The sequence below is a fragment of the Brachionichthys hirsutus genome, chromosome 16 (assembly GCF_040956055.1).
Source record: "Brachionichthys hirsutus isolate HB-005 chromosome 16, CSIRO-AGI_Bhir_v1, whole genome shotgun sequence".
NCBI classification, from domain to species: Eukaryota; Metazoa; Chordata; class Actinopteri; order Lophiiformes; family Brachionichthyidae; genus Brachionichthys; species Brachionichthys hirsutus.
Genome location: NC_090912.1, coordinates 4,589,804 through 4,615,174, shown reverse-complemented (window position 1 = coordinate 4,615,174; position 25,371 = coordinate 4,589,804). Strand labels below are relative to the sequence as shown.

At 43.8% G+C, this 25,371-nt stretch overlaps 1 protein-coding gene across 1 annotated transcript; it reads left to right on the top strand.

Moving 5' to 3' along the window:
• Nucleotides 1-1,562: 1,562 nt before the first annotated feature.
• LOC137905702 (Na(+)/H(+) exchange regulatory cofactor NHE-RF1-like) lies at nt 1,563-18,987 on the top strand. Its single transcript, XM_068749951.1, has 6 exons — nt 1,563-2,135; nt 12,399-12,569; nt 14,378-14,531; nt 16,688-16,731; nt 18,638-18,757; nt 18,850-18,987. The coding sequence occupies exons 1-6, from the start codon at nt 1,563-1,565 to the stop codon at nt 18,985-18,987; spliced, it is 1,200 nt and encodes a 399-aa protein (XP_068606052.1).
• Nucleotides 18,988-25,371: the final 6,384 nt, after the last annotated feature.

The window sequence follows — 25,371 nt, the reverse complement described above, 5'->3', positions numbered from 1 at the left end:
GAAAAAGTGCTTTATTATCATATTACCTACAAATATATATATATTGTAGGGGTGGAATCCCAGTGGTTTGACGGGATGTGCTGAGGTTAATGAGCCACAGTGTGGCAGCAGTCGCCCTGTTTGCATGTCCCAGTACAAAAGGGAAGTATTGTGTTTACGCAGTTAGGCTCAGCGCACTTGTGATCGTTATCGCCAGTGATTATGTGTTTTTAAAGGGATGCTCCTGTATCATGATATTTGTGTTCCGCTTGTGTTTTTTGTGGAGTTGTGGGCATTATATGCATGAATACACATTTTATGATTTATTCTATTTGGCTGCAGGCTAATGTTCCATGTTTATGTGTCACACTGCAGACACAGTAAGGATGTGATCTTGTCTCTTTACTGTGAATAAGCCATCATGTTGCCCAGCACACTACAGTTATCTGAACTGATGTTCCTTTAGCTTCACATTCCCAGGTTGTAGAGAGTGTTTGCAGATCCTCTCACTGGCCTCTTATCAAGTCTGGAGGTTCTCAGCTGGACAGTAAACTCCTCCCCGAGGTTTTAGTTCAGCAGCAGGTTATATTTCTACAGGACACTCATATCTCTGAGGTCAGAGGAGCACTGGATCAGAGATGCTGTTAGTTGTAACTCTGCTGAATTTGCGTATGTCATGAGAATTTCATCTATAAACATCTTATTTAGTTATTGGAAGTCATGAAACACGGGGATAGAAAATAATTGGATTTCTGGCAATTCAAAAAGGTAGCTTATTAAAGTTTCCTGAACAATAGAAGATAAACGCGCATTTTGTGTAAGTCTATATAAACTTTATTCTATATAGACTACGATGTGATATCCAGAAATAAAGGGGGGAAAGTTACCTTTAGTATCAAATGGACAGGTACTGTTTAAGAAATGTGATTAACGCCAAGCTAAAAGAAAGAGACCTGAAAACCAGTGACATGAAAAGTTTTTTATTTTATTTATGAACTAGAGGACAGACTAATACATATATATATAAACCAGGAAGTCCCATTGAGATTATAAATCTCTTTTACAAGAGTGACCCGACCAATTTTATTTCATTCATGTTTAGTAATAAAATATCCAGGCGATTCCTTAAGCATAGTTTTGGTTTCTTCTCTGGACAACCTCTACTTGTTGCGTTTACTCCTCCATTACTCTCCTGTGCGTAAAGGCTGCCAGCTGGGTCGGTCCGTGAACGCACCTCCTTCTTCCTGAGAGCCTTTTGTCGCAGCGCTGCAAGAGAAGCGACTGATAATCGGAACTTTCAGTCTCTGCCGTCACACAGGTGTGTGTGGTTTGTGTGTGTGTGTGTGGAGGGGGGGTCAAATCAAACCTGGTATCGCCTGGGAGAGTGGGGGGGGAACACCAGCCGTTTCCCACGGACTTTCCGAAGAAGAAGAGGAGGAGGAGGAGGAGGGCGGGGGTGGGTGTTTGTTTATTTCCTGGGGGGGGGGGTACCACTCAGTCGCCTCCCGGACAGCATCCCGAGCTGGTCCCTCTGGGTCGCCTCTGCTTTCGACAGGTCGATCCGAGCCGAAGCTTAACCGAACATGCCGAGCAAAAGCCAGAGTCCGCGGCCGCGGCTGTGCGCGCTGGAGAAGGGGGACAACGGCTACGGCTTCCACCTCCACGGGGAGAAGGGCAAGACGGGCCAGTTCATCCGGCTGGTGGAGCCCGACAGCCCGGCGGAAACCTCCGGGCTCCGCGCAGGAGACCGGCTCGTGTTCGTGAACGGAGAAGACGTGGAGAACGAGAGCCACCAGCAGGTCGTGGGCCGAATCCGAGCCACCGACGGCCGGCTGGAGCTCGTCGTGGTGGACCCGGACACGGAGCAGCTGCTGAAGAAGCGCAGCCTGAAGTGTCTGCAGGAGTTTGTCACCGACGGTGTCCCCCAGGGAGAGGAGGAGGAGGAGGAGGAAGAGGCAGTGGTGGTGGTGGTGGTGGACGGGGAGGATAACGTGGATCAGCGGCACGCCGGCGGAGAAGAGTTGGAGGAGGAGGAGGAGGAGGAGGAAGAAAAAGAGGAGGAACAGGAGGGGACGCGCAGGGAGTCCGACCCGGTCCCGCGGAGCAACGGAGAGATCGATCCTCACGTGGAGAAAAAGCTGATCAGCTCTGATCAGGTGAGTCAGAGGTAGAATAAGAGCAGCTGAAACTTGAGGTCACGTCTTCTTTTTATCATGACGTCATAATCACTTTATGATGAAATAGAGGAGAAACTTTCCTTAGAAACAATTGGAAATTACTATCGATCCATAGGCAGATACTAGAGATGCTTTTTTATTAAGGAATGTGAATAGTGTTTATGCTCCAGCATTTTGTCGTAGATCCAGGAAAAAAATGTGATATTTATACAATAAACAGCTGCTAAATAGTCATTTTCCATTAAAGCTGCTATAGAATGGGAGTTGGATCATTATGCATCCAGCTGTAGGTGCTCTGCATCAGCATCCTGGGTCAGCTGCACCCACCTACTGCCATGCCAGGCCGTGGGCAGGGTCATCTGGCAGGACATTTACTGTGGGTGAGAGGACAAACCGGTCTGGTTCAGCTGGGATCGGGAGAACAGGGACCAAACGAACCCCGTCCCCCCCGTCTCCGTCAGCCCGGACCGGAAACGGTTTCACATGATGTGGTGTCGAGCAGCAGAAATGATATTCTGCAGCTCGACACCAATAGAACGCCTCACGAACCCTCCACATCAAAAGACAGGAAATAGTTAGTTAAATAGTTGCTTTCAATTTCCACAAAATGAGTCACACTAAAGGAATCTTCCTCCTTTTATCTGTCTCTGTAAACCATTAAGAGTTCAGTCTCATTCTGCCACACACCACTTGTTGCTGGGTCAGATGTGTGTTCCCCCCCCCCCCCCCCCCCCCCCCGCCCCCCCATCTGCAGCTGTGAACTCAGCTGGACCAAGCTTCATTAAAACAGTACTTTAAGTGAAGAGGGTCTCACTGTACCCTGGATGTTTACCCCTGAGGCCGTGTCTGTCCAGATCACCTCCTTGGTGTAAAATAAACGGAAGGTGGGAGAGAGGTGGGAAGAAGGGAGCAGCAAACAAGGAAGTTTGTTTCTCTGTGTCCTTTTCTGTAACTTGTCCACCCGTGTGTTGAATGGAAGCCAGTAATAAGAAAATGATGATCCAGCAATCGAAGCTTTTCTGCACAAACTGCAGCAGCATTGCGCTGCAGCGTGCAGGATGATGTCTTCACCTCCTTTTGAGGAGGATCCAGATCACCATGTGGACGGTGTGAATCCATTTATGAGGGGAATGAGCTGCTTGGAGGAGGTCTGCGCTCGTCATTTTGACAATTTAAATGTATTTCCCCAAACACTTAACCTTTTCATTTATAAGCTGCACTTCATTCATCCAACAATTGAATCAAAGATATGCCTAAATATAACGATTTATTTTAAGTTTCTCCATTATAGCATTAAAATAAGAGATTTATTATTTATTGTCTGCAGCCCTTGAGCAAATATACAGCCATTGTTTCTTTGTTTACTCTCCATGCTGTCCGCCGATGGCCTGATGGAACTGCGCATGTGCAGTTCACGCTCTCGCACGCAATCCCCCGGGAAGGAGTGCAGGAACAAACACTGACACTCCTAACAAAGTCGTTGGGTTTCTTTAATCTGGGAATCCTCCCAGAGATTGATCAATCCAGTGTAAATTACACTTGCGTGATGCTAAGCATTGATCGCAGTCGAGAATCTTTTTTTTTTTTCCAGAAATAAGCACGCAGTGATGTATAAGAGCTAGATTTGGGAAATGACTTGATGAAAGAAGGAACAGCAGCTACCTGACGTTTTGTGTCTCCATGTTACAGGTTTAGAGGCATCTCAGAGTTTGTTTTTCACATTCCCGCTTTCTGGAATTTTTTTTTTGCATCCTGTCTGCCATTCCTGTGCCTTGCGGGTGAAACACGCACAAACACACTCGTGTACGGCCTTGTGAGACACACACACACACACACACAGCGATCTGTTCAACACCGACGTCTGAACCGCGTTTGTCTGGCCTCTTCTTAGAAAAGATCTATAAAAGAGGGTTTGAGAGAGCGACACCTTTCTGCGGAAACCTGGAGCCTCACCCGAGGTTGCCATGGCTACCTCGATGTGGTGTGTGCATGCGCGTGTGTGTGTGTGTGTGTGTGTGTAATGTGTTTGTGTGAAAAAGGAGGTAGATGGAAAGTGAGTGCAGGAGAGGCGTGAAAAAGAAAATTGAACAAGCAGTGATGAAGGTCAAAACACGGAGCATGGCCCCGGGAAGAAAATAGAAGCCGCTGTCGTCATCGTGGAACAACACACGCACAGAAACGCACAGCTGGTTCCAAAGGTCTCTGTTTTGTTTACCAGGCAGTAAAACTTTTACTCGGCCTTTGTTGACTGCAGTAGATTCTATCTCCCTGTCTCAGATCACATTACGAATGCAGATCTGGCTGAGTTGATCTGTATTTTCTGACTTGACAAGTTATGAAAGGTTCTTTTTTTTTTTTTTTTTTGCAATAACGGAACTATTTCAACGACAGCAACGTTGAGCGGCTAACCTGTACGCGCGTCATCGCTCCTCTCTGTTCCGTTTCCTCAGTGATTCATTTGGGCTGAAGAGCGAGAGTGTGAGGGCGAGAGATGTTGCCGACTGTTTACAATTCAGAGGTGTCCAAACTGTTTCCTTTCCAACCATCTCTCTCTCTAGCAGCTGATTGCGCTAATGAGCGCCTTCTCTCAAGTTGAAGGAGGTGTTGACAATTAAAATCACCTGCTTTTAGTAAACCGGCTGGACGGAAAACCTGCAGCGCCTCGGCCCTTCGCGGAACGGTTCGGACACCCCTGGCTTACATCAACCCTTTTCAAAGCGTAATTCAATTCAAATCGACAGTAGATCAGATGAGATCCGGGACATCACATTGCTGATTTCACTCTAGAATTGAAACTGAGAGGATTTCCCCTGAATATATCACCCTCAAGCTTTCGAGGATTCAATCTATTCTTTTTAATGAGATTTTTTTTTTTTTTTTGGCTCACTTCAGCTGTCAGTCTTTGTATGAGGGATAATCTGTGGTCGGATTTTTTTTTTTTTTAACCGATGATTGAAAGGGATTAATCAGATCAGTATTTCATCATCCATCTCTGGTATAACAACACATCCATGTGACATTCCAGGTTAAAGTTACTGGAGTTTTTAATTTTCCAGTCCACATTCTGGTCAACAAATAAACATAAGCATTCGTCGGTTATGTTGCCGCGTATGAGGAGAAGAAACGGTCACACCCATCGTCGCTGTGTGAGCCAGGACTGTCAGGAGTTTGTTTTTTTGGCTGAACTTCTCTTGTCTGTGGGAGTCTTGGCCTGTGCACAGACCCCCCAGGACATTTGTGTTGATTTCCTCTGATTGTTGTAGGTGGAAGATTTCCCCACTCTGTCATCTTGGTCCTCTTCTAACCCCCCCTCCCCGCCCCCCTCCCCGCCCCCCCGCCTGGAGCCCCAGCAGCTCACAAGCAGGAAAGCAAAGAAAAAGAAAGATTGAGAGAAACTGTATCCAGACGAGTCCCAGATAGAAGATGTACTACATCTGATGTAGGACAGTAAAACAGACGGGGGGGGGGGGGGGTTGAATAGATAATGAATCACTTCTCAAAGTAAACAGTAAAACAGACAGTTCCATTATCATTGAAGCCATTGTGATCAGCCTCTGTTTAGCTAATAGAGTGTGTGTCACTCTGTTTGTCTGACAGGCTCGGATGCACTTTGTGATTCGCTCTTTTCATTTGCTCACGCGTTACATTGATTCATGTTTGATTATTTCCTATGAACGTACGTGGGAATTTATAAGCCGCTTGCCATTGGTGCGAACAGGACGATGATAAATGACGTGAAAGCAAAGCTTTGAAAAGGTTCGAGTAAGTCACAAAATAATCAACCTCACATCGAGCGCCGTTTGTCTTGCATGCCACAGGAAACCACATTCTCTGTTTAGTGCGTGCGTCTTTGTAGACTCTGGCAGGGTTAGGCATCGCGGTCGGGTTTTTCACATTGTGACATACAGTGCTGCAAAACTTTGAGGCCACATTGTAGCTTGTGTGATTCATTTTAATCCATTGCACACGCAGGAAACAGAGGAAGCCCTTCCTGTTTTCTACTTAGACTGCTTTTACCCGCTTTATGCTTCAAATTATTTGTGAATCACAAATAATCACATAAGACGTGTTTGTTTTAAGACTGGCGATAGCTTCTATCTTGGTCTCGTTGTACATACGTGGTATTGTTACTTCAGAGACATGATTTTATGCTCGGCATTTTGTGCCTCGATAAGATCTTGGAACAACCCTGCAAGATCTTTTTTATTTTAAACCCTGCCTTTGTTCTGCGCCGTGCCAAGGGGTTGATTTGTTTTAATGTCCAAAAGCATCCTGGCCTCATAATCACGTTTGACCTCCCACTTGTTCCTCGGCTGTTACGCTGAATTATGAATTTATTTTTGGGAGCGACTTAGAATTTCAGTCTTTAAGTTTTGCAAATGCTTTACTATGTGACATTCTTTAAAACCAAAATCTCACCTCGCACTTTACCAGCGTTGATGATTGACTTCTGGACAAACAGATTCCGTAGAGCGATTGGCATGCAGGCCAGAGGTGGACGATGCAGAGGGCTAAGAAGTGCCTGGTATGTGTGCCAAGATATAGCAGGCTTTATTGTGTACCCCTAGAAATAAGAGGAGGCACTCGAGGAAGGCCTGCAGCGAGACACTGAAGTGTGAAAGGACAGCCCAATTAGTTTTTTTTTTTTTATTGCTGGCCTTAGGATGCAGCTTCACCACTTCAGCAGAGATAATTATGTTAGACTGAAATTAGGACAGAACAATAATCCAGCTTCATCCTTCCAACTCAGAACGCTCTCACTGAACCTCCTCAGTGACGTCAATACAAACAACGGCACCACTGTCCCGTCCCTCGTGGCCAAAAAAAGCCACTGTGGCCCGGGTCAGAGTTGGAACCTGAACCCTGTGCATTTGTGTGTGAGTAGGTGGGTGGAGGGTTTTCTTGTGATTGGATCCCACTGGATGCTGGCCAAAGACTCTACAATGCCACATTCCATTTCCCTCTCCATTCTGCTGAAGTTCACCACCTCTGGCCGGACAATGAACCGGAGGGCCGCGCCCTGCAGAGGGGGCGCAGAAATGACTCGGCCCTTTGCCCTGAAATAGACTGAAACTCTTAGACCACCTCCTTCCTATGGTATGACATGCAGATGCCTACTGTACATCAAGAAAAACCCAAGACAGCAAATTATCGACATGAGTCGCACAAATCTGCATTTTTTTGAAACAAAAAACTGAGCACGTTTTGAGTGAAAGGTGTTATTTTCTATCTTTCTCTCTATTTCTTGCCCCCGCTGAGCTTTATATGCTGCCCCCCGCCCCCATCTACATAATCCAGTCACAGTTTAGGCCACACCTGTGACTAGTATACACACAAATCAAGCTTGCAGGTGGAATGCATATGGCTGCATCTCATTGTCTCCGAGTGCTTTTTAAGTATATTAAGCAATGCAGCGCAGGAAGGGTGAACAAGCTGCTTGTGTTCGAGGTTTTCATGCAGTTTCAGATCCTCAAAGGGGGTGGCTAGGGAGGATGAGGGACAGGAAGACTGGTGGAGGAGATAAAAGTTGTTGATTCCTTGGTTTGTGTCTGGCCAAATGCAATCAAGGTTTTTAAGGCGCTCCTTGAGGTATAGCAGAAACGGTTGGCTTCGTTTTCAGAGCCCTTATCAGCGCCTGAAGCCCCCTGCTGTGATGACTGACATTACGTCCCCGAAAGGACTGCATTGTAAAGGGGACCCTCAGAAAAAACGTTCTTTGATGCCATTGGAGCGGCTAGTTTGTCCCATCCTCAAATGGAAGGGCTGGGGGGGGTGACAGTAGGGTGCTTTGTTCCTCCCGTGTGCCTGCTTAGCAGCTGGTTCAGTGGTCCGGCTTGAAATCCGACACCCCCGTCCTGCCCGAGAGAGTGGTGCACTCCGTGTGCAGAATGAAACAAAACTTGTGCTGTTCTGGTTAAAAAGGAACTCGGTTTAAATCAAACATTTGTCGAGTCCACCCCCGGGGCTGTTAATCTCCCGTCCAGAAGCTATGCATGACAATCCCAAGGACTGGGAGGCCAGACGATTTGCCATGTCACTCAGTAACCCATGGTGCCTGGCACTGTGTCGGTTTTCGTGGTTATTCTTTATGCTGATCAAAGAGGCCAAACTCTTGTTAGCGCTAGTTAGCGGCAGCAGGAGAAAGGATGAAAATGAGACTGTTTGGAGGACATCCTGTCTCTGCGCTCCCTGATCAGCCGAGTGTGACAGCGTTTCATGCAAAGCTTTGCAGAACTCATGCACTAATAAGTCGTCACGATCAGAAACCAAAACACGAACGGTTGAAATATGCCAATGAGGACTTTACACCATTCTACGACATTTGTGAATGTGAACTTTTCTCTGTCTTACTGAAATAGAGAGCAGCGGAGTCAGGTTTGTACAGGAATGAAACAAACCTACAATAAGAGCAGCCTTCAATGTGACTGAATGTCGAGTTACCTCTAGTCCACTGGCCCAGCATGGGGAAAACGTGAAGTAACTGGGAGGCTGAGAGGTGGAGCTCTGCTCCCTGCGCGCCGCGACAGCTTTGCCTTGCTTATATGAAAGTTTTTTTTTTTCATGATTTCATGGTTTCATAATGATTTACAGGAGGTTCATTTATATATATATATATAATACATATTTCTTTCCAAAGCTGTAATTTGAGTTTTAAATATTTACTTTTGCATTTCTGGGAACAAAGATTATCCAAACATTCTGCTTCGTAGCAGAGCATTAACTCAGCAGAGCTAATTCTTCATGATCAGCCATCCATACATGTTGAGGTGCTGCTGCTGCCTTGTCACAGGTCTATAAGTTGAACTTTGCCGCTCTAGCTTATCTCTTGGTTATCACAGCTTCCTGAGGAAAACCAGCAACGGGACCAGAACAAGGTTACATCAACCTTTGGGGTGGAACCTGTGTATTCTTAAAAATATGTATGGAAGCAAACCATTTTCTGGAGCTGCAGGCGTGACTTTGAAGTGTGTTTTGAGAATATTAAAACGGCTGCATGGTTTTTGTTTTGCCGTGATCTCTACTCAAAGCAATCGCTTACTTTCAGCTGCCAAGTCCATTTGACGTCTGCGCAGTGAAACACAAACATGAGCGCCCTGAACGTTGATTCACGGCACTCTGGAGTGAAAGTTACTGAGTGAAACTTTTTGCTTTCCATTCCCGCTGCCCTGGATTCTCTAATATCGGCCTCTGATAAGTGAGTACCTACACCAGCGGGACACGTTGACACTGGGTCATGTGTTATTAACCCTTTAAAGCCCGCACCACTCGAATTTTTGCAAAATAAGGTCTTAATGGAACCTTCTGACAAATGAGTCAAAAAAAAAGTGCTCTAATTTATGTAACTTTTGCAAAATTCAGAATTTCTTTCATGGAAAATGCAGATGCATGTGTTGGATTGTATCTGTTAGCTTTTTCGGCCAAATATAATATATTTGGCGATGATGGCTTAACCGCTGATGAGCTTTTGAAAGACGGAGCTTTGGGCCTGGAAACCTCGCCTCATGACGACTCTTGGACGAATGGCGTCAGGATGTGTTTCTTTACTCGTGCTGTCAGAAATGAGGAAACCATTGGGTGTTTATCGGGAAGTGCAGTATGTCTGACAGCTGAACACTGAAAGAGGAATCTCCTTTTGTTCCATAGTCAATCAGACACTCTGAATTTGGGTTAATGAAGCTGAAAATAAAACCACATGATACGACCCGCATGCCAGTACAGTCAACAGTCAACATGCTGGTTAGCTCAGCTAGACATAAACACCATAAACAGCCAGCCTAACTTTAAGCAGGCCACCGTTCCTTATAAAGAAACAAAAGGGGAATAAACGTTCTAAAGCTCATGTTTGTTCCGGAGAATCGGCGACTGGATGAGCTCGTAATCCTGGACAAAGATCAGCGTCTCGGAAAGGCTTTTAAATGTCAGGCTTCTTTACTCTGTTCTCTTGTAACTAACCTGAACCTTTCCCCCCCCGATTGCGTGCATTTGCGCTTGCATTTTTTTGTGTGCGTTTTTGTGTATCGATTTCTCTTTTGTGACAGGAAGTTGAGACAGTGCAGAGGGAAGGAAATTAAGGGAAGGTGTGTCAACAGTTCCTTTTCAACACTTCCCTCCTCAAAGGAATGTTAGTGTCACAGAGAAAGTATGTTTCAGCATTTCCCACACGACGAGCAAAAATGTAGAACCGTTAGGGGAGACTAACAATGACGGAGTTCATAACTATGATTATTGGTTGTAGTTAAGTGGGGCTAAAACTATTTGCTCCTTGATCAGTGACACTTTTTTTTTATGTACATTTCATGCATATTGCACAGAATTCATGGCGATAGTCAGGTTTTAGGTTTGTGTGTGTTCAGCAGATGCCACAGATTTCAGATTGTGGAGATTCTTTCATGCCTCCACTCCTCTCTGACACAAACCCTCCTCTGTTGCCCTTTCTAGAGCTTCTCTCACCCTCACTCCCCACTGGGGGGGGGGGGGGGGGGGGCAACATTAGCCAGAACGGGTGTCAGTCTGAAGCCAATCGAGGCAGCAACGTCTGCATTCGGGTGTCCGACGCTGGGAAAGCATGCCCTAGTCTTTAACCGGGATTAAGAGCTTCTAACAATCCAGCACGAATCCCGTTTCTTCAGAAACACACCCGGCAATCTAATTTCTGATGAGCCTCATGCTTCAGACAACATGAAAGTGATTATTTACTCTGCCCTTGAATGTCTTAAGTATATGACGGAGCGCTGTTAGTTAACTGCCGCCTTTCAGGGGAGGGAAAGTGAGTAATAAGAAACAGTCAGCAGATCAGTAAACCGTTCACGAACAGAAAGCCCAGCACTTTTCTGTTCAGGCTGCACTTTGGATCGCTCGTTTTACTTTTACAGAACGTATAAAGAAGGTGGTCTCATTTGAAGTTTGGGTGTAACACTTCAGAGGGTGAAAAGCATGCAATCAAACCCAACTGTGTGTATAATCAGTCACCATTATGTAGCCTGGAGCGCATCTGATCAGCAGAAAAGTATATTTCCTGAATTTTTGAGAATCCTTTAAAAAAGCTGGACATTCTCTGCAAAGAAAGCCTTTCTGTCTTAATACAGAAATGGCCTTAATCTCTGTCTGCAGGAACATGAATTAAAACCAGCAGCAAAGGACTGCTGTGGACGTTGGACAATATGAAACCTCTTCCCTCTGTCCCCCTTTTTCCTGTCCCAGAAAATCCTTACAGGGGTTAAAGATCATCAGAGAAACAAAAATGTGGTGTGTGTGTGGAAAAGAAGATCTGCCAGTTCCAAAGTTCAGACCCTCATTTTTGTATCATGTTTCAATCATTGCTGACGTGAGGAGAGAAGGTGCTGACTCGGACCCCCCCCCCCCCCCCTCAGTTACCTGTTTATTTGCATCCACTGGTGTTTTAAAGTGGCTTTAACCCATCAGCCCATGCGTTCTGTAGAAAGGGAGTCATACTGACTTATTTATAGAGGTTGTTCATTGTCTCCCAATGTTCAGCTGACAGAGGGGTGGGAGCACATTGAGGGAACAGCGTGGTCACATTGACAAAGATTATCCTGACCAGCGCGGTTCCTCTGAGGTCTGCAGCTCCCGCGTCTCCGTTCAAAGAGCTACAGAAGCCCCTCGTCTATATTAAGAAGCTGCTTCATTTGGAATAGCGGAAGGGAGGTTCTTTGTGTTGAGCTCGTTTTTCCTGAATGACAATACAGTTGTTGCTTTTCCTGCCATCCTGGATGGCGAGGTCAACACCCAGCTTCCATTGTCGTCCTTCGGAGCCTGGAGCAAAGCACGGCTCCGGAAACAGCCCCTTCCTCAAGACGTCAAAACCCAGAGTGGAGTCAAACTGCCCCCCCCCCCCCCCCCCCATCCACCCCCTCCCCCAAATCCTCCACCAGCATCCCCAGTATAGACTTCCAATCACATGCATCCAAAGTCCTCTTCCTTCCTGGCCAGTGTTTTGGAGTCACACGAAATCAAACGGCAGCTTTAGGGCAGTGAATTTGAAAAACACGCTGCCCGACGCAGCAGCATGCGGCAGCCACCTGCATGTTCAGCCTCGGCTTTATATTCATGGTCAACGATTCACAGGAGCTCTCTGTGATCTTTGTTCCTCTTGTTCTTCCTGAACAGGTATTTTTAAAAGCTGATGCTTCGTTCTTTTAATGCCTGCCTGCTTCGCCGCATTAACTCGTAGCAACGTCTCCTGTCTCTCTCTCTCTCTCTCTCTCTTCTGGCCTCTTCCAGGAAGGATGCACTGAACGGCGGCCTCGTCTCTGTGTGGTCCGCCGAGGATCCAACGGATATGGCTTCAACCTGCACAGCGAGCGGGCGAGGCCGGGCCAGTACATCCGAGCTGTGGATGAGGACTCCCCAGCAGAGAGAGCAGGCCTGCAGCCAAAGGACAGGATAGTGCAGGTAGTTTTATGAGGGTCAACACTAGATTACTGTGGGATTACTTGCTGCCAGATTTGGGGCTTTATGTAAGAAGCATTAGTGTAAATCCAGGTCGGTATTAAGGAAATGTACTTTTAAAGTCCTCTTTATTAGATGAAACTGAACATAAAAAAAACATCAATTTATCCAGTCTATTTAGATGAGTCTCCCAGACGTCCACTAGGGGCAGACTTGAGCGAACTTCATTATCTGGAAAGCCTTGGAGAACAACGTGACCTCACCTGTAAGGTATCAGGCAGAAAACTGTTTACATCACATGAGGGAAATATTCACTTTCAGTTCTTACTCATTTACACCTTGTAGATTATATATTGTCCTGGGATAATATCCATCAGGTGTTCTTACACAAGATGACCTTTCCATGGGAAAGCATGTTAGAAATGTCTCAAAGGGTGTGTGTGTGTGTGTGTGTGTGTGTGTGTGTCTGTGTGTGTTTAGGTCATAGGGTGGACTTGCATGTCTAAGCCAGTCCCACAGAGGAAGCTGGACAATAGCTGCTTTGGTCTGTAACAGCAGCAACAATAGCTGTCGGCTCCGGACAAAGCCCTGCTCCTCAGTGGGTGGTGCGGCGGTCTGGGGCCCTCTGGGGGTCTGGAAATCTTTAACAGACCCAAAACTCTTGTGGTTTTAATCCTTATATCCTCCTTCCTTTTCCTCATTCTTCCTTCCCACGTAACTCTAGTTCTTACGTTTTCTTTGGGAGTGAAGGGAGGCATATATATATATATGTATGAATGACAAGCCGCTGCTCCGATTTGATTACGTGTTGAAGAAATATATTACACAGAAAAAATAATAATTCTGTATTATAAGGTGTGTGATATTAAAGCCACAAGGTCTGTAATTTTCTTTTCGTAAACATGGAAAAAGCAGGTGTGGTTTGTGATTAAAAAAATACAGGCAACTCTGTTGCTCCTCAAACATTGTGAGGATGCAACTCTGAGAAAAGTGTCTGGCATCGTATGAACCAGAATTTTAGGACATCCTGTCCAGAATCCCGCCATGAAGCCGTGCGTCAGTGTCGCCAGAGTCCTTTGAGGGATTTAAGATCTCACACATTCTTCTGAACACAGTTAGCGCTGGGAAAATGGCTGACGCAGAACTGTGTTCAGTATTCTGCATGTGGATCAGTTATATTAGTTCTCTGCCGTGATGGAGGAACATCAAGATCCTTGTTCTCCTTATTGGGGAGAGAATTACTCATTAATCTGCCAATTAATAGATTTTTGTCAATAAAAAAAATTAATAAATATTTATAATTTATAATAATTGTAGATGTGCATTTTCATCTGTTTTAGATCAAAAATAATAATTAATGCTGAACTAAAGCTGTAAAATATACACGTAGTATTTGTCATTACTGCCATTTGTATAATATGATTAGGCCACTCCCCCCAGACTGGTTCTTGGTTACTTCTTTTGTTTTAGCGCCTGAAATGGTACAACAGCTTTAATTGTGTCTTTTAAAGTATAGCCGTCACACAGTCTAGTAAAACATGACTAATAAGCATGAGGGTTACAGGAAAAGAGAAATTAAATTCAAACAACTGTAATTTGGCAGGTAGCCGAGGACATTAAGACAATAGTTGTTAAGGGTTTGATAGAATGTGTGTGTGTGTGTGTGTGTGTGTGTACGAGACACACAGGATGTCCTGCCCTGGAGGCTCCGGCAGTCAAAGAGATAATATTTAGAAAGACATCCTCACATTGATTAAAGATGTGGGAACAACAATAAGACAGTTTAAAACCCGAAGCGGTTGTCTTCCCAGGTGAACGGCGTGCTGGTGGAAGGGAAGACACATTCAGAAGTCGTAGCCGCCATTAAAGTCGGCGGCAGCGTGGCCCGTCTGCTGGTGGTGGACGCCGACACAGACGCCTTCTTCAAGAGCTGCAGAGTGGCCCCCACCCAGGACCACCTCACCGGTGAGAGGAGGAGTCAATGACTGCAAATAACTTATAATACATGCCCCCCCCCCCCCCCCCCCCCCGCCCTGATATTTAGGGAATCTGTGTTTTAGTTTTTTTTCTTTTTAACTCCCTCTTTCCTGATAGTTTTCTTTTCTTTCCCTTCCTCCTTTTCTGCCAAGAAACAGACAATGAGTGCCTCTCTATTCCCCCCCTCGAGTCGAAGTCCTGTTGAGAAAGTTAATCTTTGGGATGTAAATACTTCAGATCATGCAGCTCAGATTAAATGCATCCGTCAATAAAAAGAATCTGATAATTTGGCAAATACAGCAATTACAACTATTAATTACATTCAAACGTACTTTTCCTGGCCTCTTAGCTGCAGCTCAGCAACAGATGAAGTTTGTCCACATCTTGTGGAGATTTTCTGGTTTTATAACATGGCATTAACCTGTTATCACATTAACAGGTTAAAACTCCATCCTCTGATTAAAGCCACAAGATATGGCATAAATATCCTGAGAATTTATAAGGAGACAAACGTCCAAACTCTGAAACCTTCAAACTGAAAAAAAACAACCCTGATGTTTGTTATGATTGATTCACAGGACTTTGCTTTCCTCTCCTTCCACACAATCAGATCAGACGCTCAATAACTGCATTTCAACTTGAGACAGAGCCGAGTGTATCTACCCCAGCCCCTAGGGGGAGCCGTAGCACAGTCACACACACCTCCCAGGGTGTGTGTGTGTCCTGCACTCAGCCATATCAGTGTCTCTCCGCACCACCAGCCCTGTCTTGTTAATGTGGTGATGTAGCGCTCTGCGTCTGGAGAGGAAATTGATTTTTATTTTCATTTATTTTTAATGTTGTCTTTCATTGAAAATGTTGACAAGCGTGAAATTTGGTGACACACACACAAACACACACACACACAGTAGTGTAGAAAGTAGAAAACACACCTGGAGGAGCAGAAAATATAAATGTGAGCATGTGCATCTCCCCGTTGGTTATTATTATCCCCCACTGAGAATAAATTGAAGAGGGGAATCCAGGAAGATGTTCGGTTCTGTTCCCGATTGTTCGTCATTTTTTTGTTTCCAGAGCAGATCTCAGATATTATTTAACACATTTCATCACCTTTTTATTGAAGTATTGAAGGTGCTGCCTTTTCATTTGGATGTTTATTTTTATTTTTTTCATGGCTACACGTTGAATTTTGGCTCCATTTGTGAGTGGGATTAGTCTTGGATGAGAGATCTGTGAAGATTCTCAGTCATCCAGGTCATGGTAGATCTTGGATGAGAGGATTTAATGCTTTCTAATAAATTAGCTTGATTAATATTCATTTATTCATGAACATGTGGGCAACATGTGCTGCGTCCTGGACTGGGTCCTCCAGTGCTCTGGATTAATACGTCCTGCAGGGGAGATTCTAGCTAGGCGTTTCCCAGGTAACTGCCTGTGAGGATGCCTGCCTCCACTCACCCTTAACTTGGACACACCGCCTCTCACCCATCAGCCCCGGCTGGCCACTGCTTTGTCTGGTTTCCAAGGCGCTCGCTCCAAGTGGCCTCTCAGGCTGGAACTGGAGCAGAGTTGGGACTTTGGAGAGGCTCCTCTCAGCGTCACATACACACACACACACACACACACACACACACACGGGACAGACCTGATCAGATACAGATAATCTCAGATTAACTCTGAGGGAGCAGCTGCTATCGCTCTTAATAGTAAACATTATCTTAATCAACGATTTGTGCTGAGCGGAGGCAGATCCCAGGAATGGAAGGTAAGGGATATCAGACCTCAGAGACTATGTGCTAAAACATGGCTGCATGGGAACCTTAATGCAACTAGAGGGAGGAGGAGGAGGAGGAGGAGGAGGAAAGGAGACCAGGAGCAGCTTCATCTTGTAGAGATGAACCACGCGTGAATAATGGATGATCTGCTCATACCTGAGCTATGTAATAGAGTACCTGTTGGGGGGAATGAAAGGGGAGCTGCAGATGTACTCTTGATCTAGCAGAGTGGGTCTTCCTGCTCCGGTGGTGCACGACTGGGACTGAAGGACGGCAGATATCACTGGGACATCAGTCCTGGCAGCCAGGGAGAGACAGTAAAAGCAGATTTTTGGAGTCTAATGACCGATTCTTGTGTCATGCCCACAGGGCCTCTGCCGGAGCCCGTGATAAATGGAGGGATGGAGGAGAAGGTAAGATTCACCAGCAGCAATATCATCAGGAGGATCACACTTTTAAAGAGTTCAAAGACATCGTTTGCTTTGGGAAATTGCTTTAGAGCAAAGCCAAATAAGGATTTTCAACTTTAAAAGGATGTGAAAAGCTGCGGGCCTCCTACAGTGGCCACTTCCTCCTTTACCAAAGGAGCCACATCTTCCCGGCAGGGTGGAGTTCAATAATAAGTCAACCTTCAGCTCTGAATACTCTGTAGCAGCTTCTGGTGTGGACAAACAGCCCAGCAGGACAAGGCCAGACAGCGTTTGGAAGTTAACGTCGCGTTTTCTCAGGTGTGGTTTGTCACATCAGAGAACTGGTGAAGCGGCAGCATTAGTCCCAAAGGCATGGACTGAACGGAGTTTCCTGCGATTGTCTAAATGCTCTGGTGTTCATTGTGTGGTTCACACACACACACCCAGCTAGTCGCTTGGCCGAGAATAGATTGAGTCTAAAAGAATCAAATCCACTAGAAGTACAACTTTGTGATGAGACACTAGCTTCACACTAATCATGCTCGATCATTTGAGTAACAGAAGCTATATCTCAATTCAGGGAGTTAACAACCGTGTGTCATTTGCTGATCGCTAAGGCTGTGTTGAGGTTTTAAATGAGAGTCCTTTTTTCTGCGGGGAATTTCGGCACTTATTACCATCACTTATTGTCGTGTCAAGAAACACCCCGCCTGTTTCCTGGCAACACTGACAGATAGAATTGATTAATTCATTACTAAATAGTCATAAATTCATTATGGTAGAAGCTGTTGCATCATAGAAAAGTAATTTTCCCTGGTGGATTAATAAAGTATTCTGATTCAGATCTGATTCGGATCTAAGAAGAAGAAGAAAAATAAGCATAATAAAGAGTAGGAAACGCTATTTTCATTTGGCCAAGGGCAGCTATTCATTTTAGCTTAAGTGAGTTGAGCGTTCAAACGGTACAGAATGTTAGCTGTGACTGTGAGCGCATAAAAAGTAAGTGAAGAGCGGTGAGATTTTTTTTCTATCCTGTTGTGGTTTTTGAGAACCACTCAGGTTACTAGACTACCAAAGTCTCCGGTGAACGCACACCAAGCCTTTAACATTTTACTTGAGATAATGACAAACTTGTACAAAGACACCAGAGCAGTAAAAACAACTGTGCTGACTGAGGCGGCTTTCCGCTTAGACATCGGCCCGGACACACGGAGTAAAGCGTGACCAGGCTTCCGTATCTCAGGGTCTGTGTGTGCAGCGGTAAAAGTTTTTCCTCGTATTGTTGCGTAACTGGTTGAAAGCTTGGAGAGCAGAGGTAGGGAGGGGGTGGTGAGAGAGGTCAGGGACAAGTTGTTTTTAAAGGCCGGTGCAGAATACAAATCTTTGAGTGCAACTATTATACTGAGGCTGTAGGACGTTCCTTGTCCTGCAACTTTTAGCACATGCTTCAGGAAAAGCGCAGGATGACATTATGTCAACAGGGAAAAGAAGCAGGAAGAGCGTCCCAAATTTCACCACAGTTACAAAACAAACGTGCTTTTCTTGATTCCATGGTAACATAAAAAAAATATCATTTTTCAAAGTAAGGCCAGATCAAGAAATGAACATATATGACAAAAATCATAGAAGAAAGCATAACTTAGTTTTCCTCAAAGGAGTTTTTTTTTATTATTATTATTAGTCAGACTAAATGCCAACTAAAATCCAATGCTGCACCCCTGTGGTGAGCTATGGTACTGCACATAAGTGAATTTAAAATAATAATAGTTTCCCAATCACATACGTTAAAATGCAAGTCTCTGCTGGTTTAATTATCATGATTAAATAATAGCAATAATTTATATATATGTATATATTTGGTTAGTATTTAGTTAATGAAGACACAATGACTACGTGTATGTGTTTCCAGGTGAATGGTAGAGGGGCCAAGGAAGAGGGAAGGGACTCAAAGCTGTCTGTCAGTCCATCGCCATCCAACGCCTCCTCCAACGCCTCAATCGGAACTCCGCCCACAAACACCCCGCCTGAGGTAGAAAAGACTCTATCTGTGATCATGTGTGTGTTGTGTAGCGTGTTCTTGCTGATGTATGTTGACGTCTGTGTCCCCTTGTCACTATTCAGGGTTTGAAAACGGAGGCCATCCCAGCACTCAACCTGTCTCTGCAGCAGGTCAAAGAGCGCGCTCACCAGAAACGATCCAACAAGAGAGCCCCGCCCATGGACTGGACCAAGAAAAATGAACTCTTCAGCAATCTATAGTGCGCCTGAAGGTGCACTCACACTCGCCTCACACACAGATTTGATCATTGTTACGATGAGATGACGGAAAACTTCACCACACTCTAAAAGAGTAATTCAGCGGTTGGCTGTAAACAAATTGAAGCTGTTCTGTAAAATGAAGTATTGTTGTTTTTATTACTCTTCACATTCGTATAATCCAGAACATTTAAAGTACAGTATACGTACAATGTGCTACTAACAAGAAAGATACACACCAGCATGTCAATACTTGTGTGTGGAACCTGAGTCTGGTGCCTGTGGAAAGGGATTTAACGTTCTGCTTCTCCGTCTGTGAATCCGTCTTTTAATGGATTATGCTAAAAGGTTAAATGTCTTCTGTTGTGAGGACAATGGGACCAGCCTGACAATCAGTTCATCATTCATCTAGGGTTTACTTTGCTATTAGTATGAAGAGATCAAACATCTGACACAACACTGGCTTAAATTTGCTTTCAGGTCATTTACATTGATAGTTTTATTTAAGTAGATTATAATTTACCTCTCTCATGTTTTTTTTTTTTTTTATTAATGATATGATCTCAAAATAAGGCATTCCATTCCTCAAAAAAAAAAAATCTAACAAAAAACTATTTTTTATCTTAAAATACTGGCTTTAAACTGGAAACAGGTGATTTTGAAAGATATAATGTATGTATATACAAGATATATATAGATGTCATATGTCCATTTTTACATTCAAGATGAATTCCAAACTTCTGAAATGACAATAACTTCCTCCTAATTATGTGTACCATTGCTTCATCTGAAAATATATATATAATCTTTTATGAAATGTGAACTACAGCTTATTATGAGTAACTTTTACTGTCCTCTGCATCACATTTTTAAGGGATAGTGTTATTGCTCCTGGAGAAACCATTTGCCTTAAGTTTTGCTCGTTTCTCTCATTGACATAAAAACAAGATTTAAGATTGCACTTTCTAAAAGAATGTCTGTGCTTCACTAGGTTTTATTTGTCCAGTATAGAGAATAGTGATGTGTTTTTGTTTTTGTTTTCAAAATGAATGACTGAATCATATAAAGATTTTTATTTGGCTTCTATAAGCAGAAAATGATTTCTTACTGTAATAAATCAGTCATTTCAACATTACCTGCTGACGTTGGTTCTTATTCAGTTCCGGTATGTGAGCAGGAATGGTTGCTTTGAGACTCATTTTCCTGGCTTGTGCTGTAAAGGCAGTGGAGGTTTCATTTCTTGACAAAAACCAAAAAAGATGAATAATTCTTATACTGTACCTCACTTTATTTTGTTAGAGACAATAGAAGGATTGATTGAATTTGAATTCCAAAAACATACAATGAAACATAGTAATAATATTAAATTGCAGATTGTCATATTGATGCATTACATAACTTGCATTATCAATTATTAATCCACCATATATGCATCATTGATATAAAATATCTAGTACTGAAATCTAAAAAGAGAACCTCGTTTCATGTTGCACCCAAGTGGCCGAGACAGGCATTACAGTAGGACAGCTTGAGTCAGTAAAGATTTTACATTAAAACCACAGCAGGGATGTTTAGTTTCCTCCTGTTTGCTTTCAGATTGTCTTGATATTGAATAATTTTCCTGCACTCATACTTCCAGCAGAGAAGTGTCGGATCCTGCTCCACTCTCTGACATGTCTCTGGCAGCTGTCTCTGACTAATGGCCTCAACCTCTCACTCTCTTCCTACCCTCCTTCTAGTCCTGCCATTATTACCACAGCTAACTGTCGCCATCTGCTGCTCGCTCTCGTCTCGGTGGGATCATTAACGTAATTGGACTTTCTGACATCGATGGACACCATCGGGTGGGGGGGTTATATAGGTGATGCATAGAGAGATTATAATACTGATGAAGGCTGATGATTTAGTGTGAGAATGTTACGGGGTGTGATTTCTGATTATAATTGAAGAATGACATTCAAATCATTCAAAGCTGATTACAGATATAGTGACGATGGAGCTCTTTAAGGCAACGTATTTTTTTTGTCAGTTTTTCATACAAAAAAAAAGGGATATAAACTCACATACTGTGTATATATATATATATATATGTATTACTTCTTGAGCCCTCCCTGTCAAATTGACACAATACCCAGACAATATTACTCATTACACACATTAAGCTCTGTTCAAAGGTCCTCGCTTACATCTTCACTTCCTGCTCCTGTTTGAGTTGTGCTTTTGAACTTTAAATAAAAATAAACAGAGTGTGAAACTTAAATAGAAATATTACTCAGGAATGCAAACTACCAACTGGGTTTTAGAATCACTCTGGAATCATTACCTCTGACAAGCAGGCTATGTTTCTACCGGCCTCTTTTTTTTATTTGTGCCAATGAGGCATCCTTTGGACAGCTACACGATGCTATGGGGGACGTTCTGAGCAAGTTTTATTTTTAAAAAAGCGATTATGCGGCATTTTCCAGGTGTCATGTAACCTTTTGACCTCTCAGTGGGCTCTTACTCCCCAGGCAGAAAACTCTATTCCCACATGACAATTTAAGACAAAAAGAGCACAGCCTCTCATTTTGCTGCAGAAGAACGCGTTGAGAAGAAAAGTTGATAAGACGATAAAGGGCAGGTGCAGGTTGTGCGCTGGACCTTTACAGCTTAGATGCAAACAGAGTTGGTTGCCAGGCAACCGGGTCCACCGGGGGTCCTTGTAAGGCTTGGGAGCTGGGGTGAGACGAGGGGTCGTCACAACTCTACCTTCAAACCCACACAGCTAAATTTAGACCGTGTGTGTGTGTGTGTGGTGTGTGTGTGTGTATGTGAGAGAGAGAGAGAGAGAGTGGGGGGGAGGGGGGGGATACAATGTGTAATGCATCAGCTGATTGGTGTGTAGGTCTGCTGTAAAACAATCTTTATTCTATTCGTCTTCTCTGAGAAAGCTTTATCCCTGTCTGCCTTAGTTTCCACCCCCCCCCCCCCCCCCCCACACACACACATCATCTCCTTTTATAAAAATACCCAAGGACAATCCTCACTATTAATAGGAAGTGTTGTCAACTGGCTCCGGAGAAATGGGACCTTGTGTCCAGCTAACTATTTTTGCGGTCATTTGTTGCTACAGTCCCTCACTCTCCCAATTACATTAATTTACTGGACACGCAAAAGAAAGTCCCGAGTTCATGTGTGCCATTTCAAATCTGAAATTTTCTCTCAAAAATCTCAAAAACAACCTGTAAAAATAATCCACCACAGAGGACGTGTTGATTTATTACAGTATTAAAATATTGAATCCTGACACGCAGTTTTTTCCTTGGAAGACCGCCAATATTATTCTCTCTAAATGCCCACAAAGAATTGCCCCAGAGCAGCAGTGATGGCTTATTTACTTGGCTCCTCATTAAGCACCGGGCACTTCTAGTTCCAGCTCTGAAGTGGCAATCAAGCTCCACGCATAGTTGGAGTGATTTATAGGCCCTGGGGGGGGGGGGGGGTCACCATCCAGCACTCAGCTATTCCCTCGACTGCTGCAACTGGACTTTATGTGAGATGCTGCTGTTCTTCTGTTGCATAGATACAGACACACTGAGACATGTTCTCATTGGTTTATGTCAGGCCACAGACGGGGAGAACCCAAAAGCACGGCAGGAGAAGGGAACCCAGAAACTGTAATATCAGATGAGACAGTCGATCATAACTTGACTTATCTATTTTTAAGTCCTTATGTTGAGACATTTTTGGGGGCTCCTCACACTTGCACATTTGAGCATCCGCTAAGCTCTGATCGCCCCTTACCGAGTGTTTCAAAGGGCACTCAGTAGAACATGTTCCTCTGCCAAGGCCCAACAGTCTCTTCTAATTAATTTCAAACCTAATTCATCCACCAAGTACAATATGCACAATTATTTAAAAAAACAAAACCCAGACTTTTAATTTCAAAGGAAGTGAAGATAAATTCAGGAAAATACATCAAGCAAATTTAACAGACTTTATTAACAGATGGAAAAATAATCTAGCCGTTTTTTACCACTGTCATTTTAGATGCCAGTAAAAACTCTTTAGATGGAGATAAATCTCTTAATTCTGATTAGTTATGTGGAGAAATCCAAAGACCAAAGGGCCATGTTTCAGTTTCAGGGATGCGTTTGTTGAATGGCCTTCATTCCCTTATAAGAAATTAGCCTCTGTGGGTGTGTGTGTGTGTGTGTGCTTTGGTTCGGACATCACTTAAAGCTTAGCACCATTCCAGGTAAACACCTGTCACAAACACACATACACACCCTCACTCGTGCAAACACGTGGATGTCCCAGATATTCACAGGCAATTTTGGAGGTCCTGGTGTTTAACTGACGGCAAGTGGAAGTACTTTATTCTCGAGTAATCCTAACTTCACATTGTCTGTTGGTTTTACTTACAAGTCTTCACTTGCATGGTGTCACATTCCCAAACCTCTCTGAAAGAACATGGACATTCGGCCATTGTGTCATTACTGCTTTCCTACATGCCCACTGCACTATTTATACCAGAGGAGCACAGCTGCTTCTATAGGTACAGTTACAGTGGGGGGGAGGGCTTCGGGTCCCCACTGCCTCAGCTAATAATACAATACAGCATATACACTACCATCCTACACACACACACACGTCTGGATATTATTGACCGTCCTCCATCCTCTGTCAAAGTGCTTCCTGTATCTGTCGCAGTGATGAGCAGCCACAGACGGGCAGTCCTGACCTGCCCTCCTCCGGCATCACACCTGCCAGCAACCCTTCAAACACGCCGGTTACATCGCGACTAAGGTTGTCCCCGTCCCACCTCCAAATCAGTGGGCGAGAGGGGTCACGGCTGCAGGATGTTTGTGACGTGGACAGAGTGAGAAATTTCATATAATTTCGAAGCATTTCAGGGAAAAATTAAAAGTAAATTTCTCTGTTTCCCGCTTCTTCCCTGTGAGAATTTGCTGACTTTCTGTTTTATATTACAGCAAATGCATGATATATGATAGAAAAAATATTATGAAGAGTTACTTTTTGTGCACTCAGATCTTTGGAACTATTTTTCTTTCAGTATCACTCCACATAAGTAGATAGCTTGCTAAGAATAAAACTACTCACAAAAGAGGTCTATGGATTATGACTAGGTCATCATTTCTGTCAATCACACTTTTGAATATTTAAACGCATTATTGTATCATTGTGAGTCCTGTCTTGTTTTTATATATTTAAGAGGACATCTGTATATCTCCAGTGTGTGTGTCCCTCTTCAAGGGTGGTGCAGCCTTATCAACACTGTGTTTTATTAGCATTAGAGGATGAGCCTCAGTAACCTGACCCCAAAGGGAGAGCTAAATGTCAGCGAGCCACCTTGAGCTTTTGTGCTGCGAAAACCGGCCCACAACAGCTCCTCAAGTCAGAATGGAAAGTGCAGCAGCTTAATCACGAACACAAGCATAAAGGCAAAAAGGAAAAAGGTAAATGTCCACATTACATTCACCTATAAGAGAAGTCTTTGGGTCCACTGGCAACAGTCATGAATAGCAACGGGGGTCACGCCCAGGTCATCTTTTTAATGGAGGGCCCGATGAAAAGGCAATTATAAACCGCACCCCTGCGTCTCCTATCACCCAGTGGATAAACACAGGTAATACTGATTTTAAAGGACTATTTAAAAACTTTTTAAACATTAAAATATTTATTTTATTAACATTTTTATTTGTAACAGTGGCTTTTTGTCTATTGTGTGCACGTATTGTAACTTGTGCTGTCGTGAAGGTTCGTCTGTCATGTCTGACATTTCGCTTCACCTTGTGTGTCGAGACTGAACGTATCGACTGGGCAAGCTACAAATGAATTGCCCTACTGGGGTAAACAAAGTTGTCTGAATCTGTGACTAGAATGAATAACTTTGAATGTAAAATGAACATTATTAAACTGCCTGTTTGAGAGTAATGAATGTGGGAGAGAAGCTCAAACAAAAAATAGCGTCTTACATGCAGTGTTGTAAAATAATTTACTAGAATAAAGGGAATAAAACTTGTAATTACACTATTGATACTCGTCTTTGTAGTGAAAAAATAATATGAATATTTTATTTTTTTTAAAGTATATAAGAAAAACGTTTTTGTTCTTTTATTAAAATCTGTTACTTTTTTATATTTCATTATTTTTTTGAGATTAAAGGAGCGTTCACATACACACACACACACACACACACACTCTCTCTCATGTGTACATCAGTGTCCCGTACTTCTAGCCCCTCCTAATTACCCTGACCATACATGCCCCTCAATGCACATTATTTGCAGCTTGCCGGGCAGCACCCCCCAGCTGCCGTTGTCCCCCCAACCCCAATCCACCAACATGACAGCCCTTTCTTTATCACAGGACCATCCCTGCCCA

What these genes read in the sequence shown, in the direction of transcription:
- LOC137905702 (XM_068749951.1), top strand. Translation starts at nt 1,563, where the DNA reads ATGCCGAGCAAAAGCCAGAGTCCGCGGCCGCGGCTGTGCGCGCTGGAG. An exon ending in CACCCAGGACCACCTCACCG is followed by an intron (nt 14,532 to 16,687) that starts GTGAGAGGAGGA and finishes TCATGCCCACAG; the next exon opens with GGCCTCTGCCGGAGCCCGTG. An exon ending in CCACAAACACCCCGCCTGAG is followed by an intron (nt 18,758 to 18,849) that starts GTAGAAAAGACT and finishes GTCACTATTCAG; the next exon opens with GGTTTGAAAACGGAGGCCAT.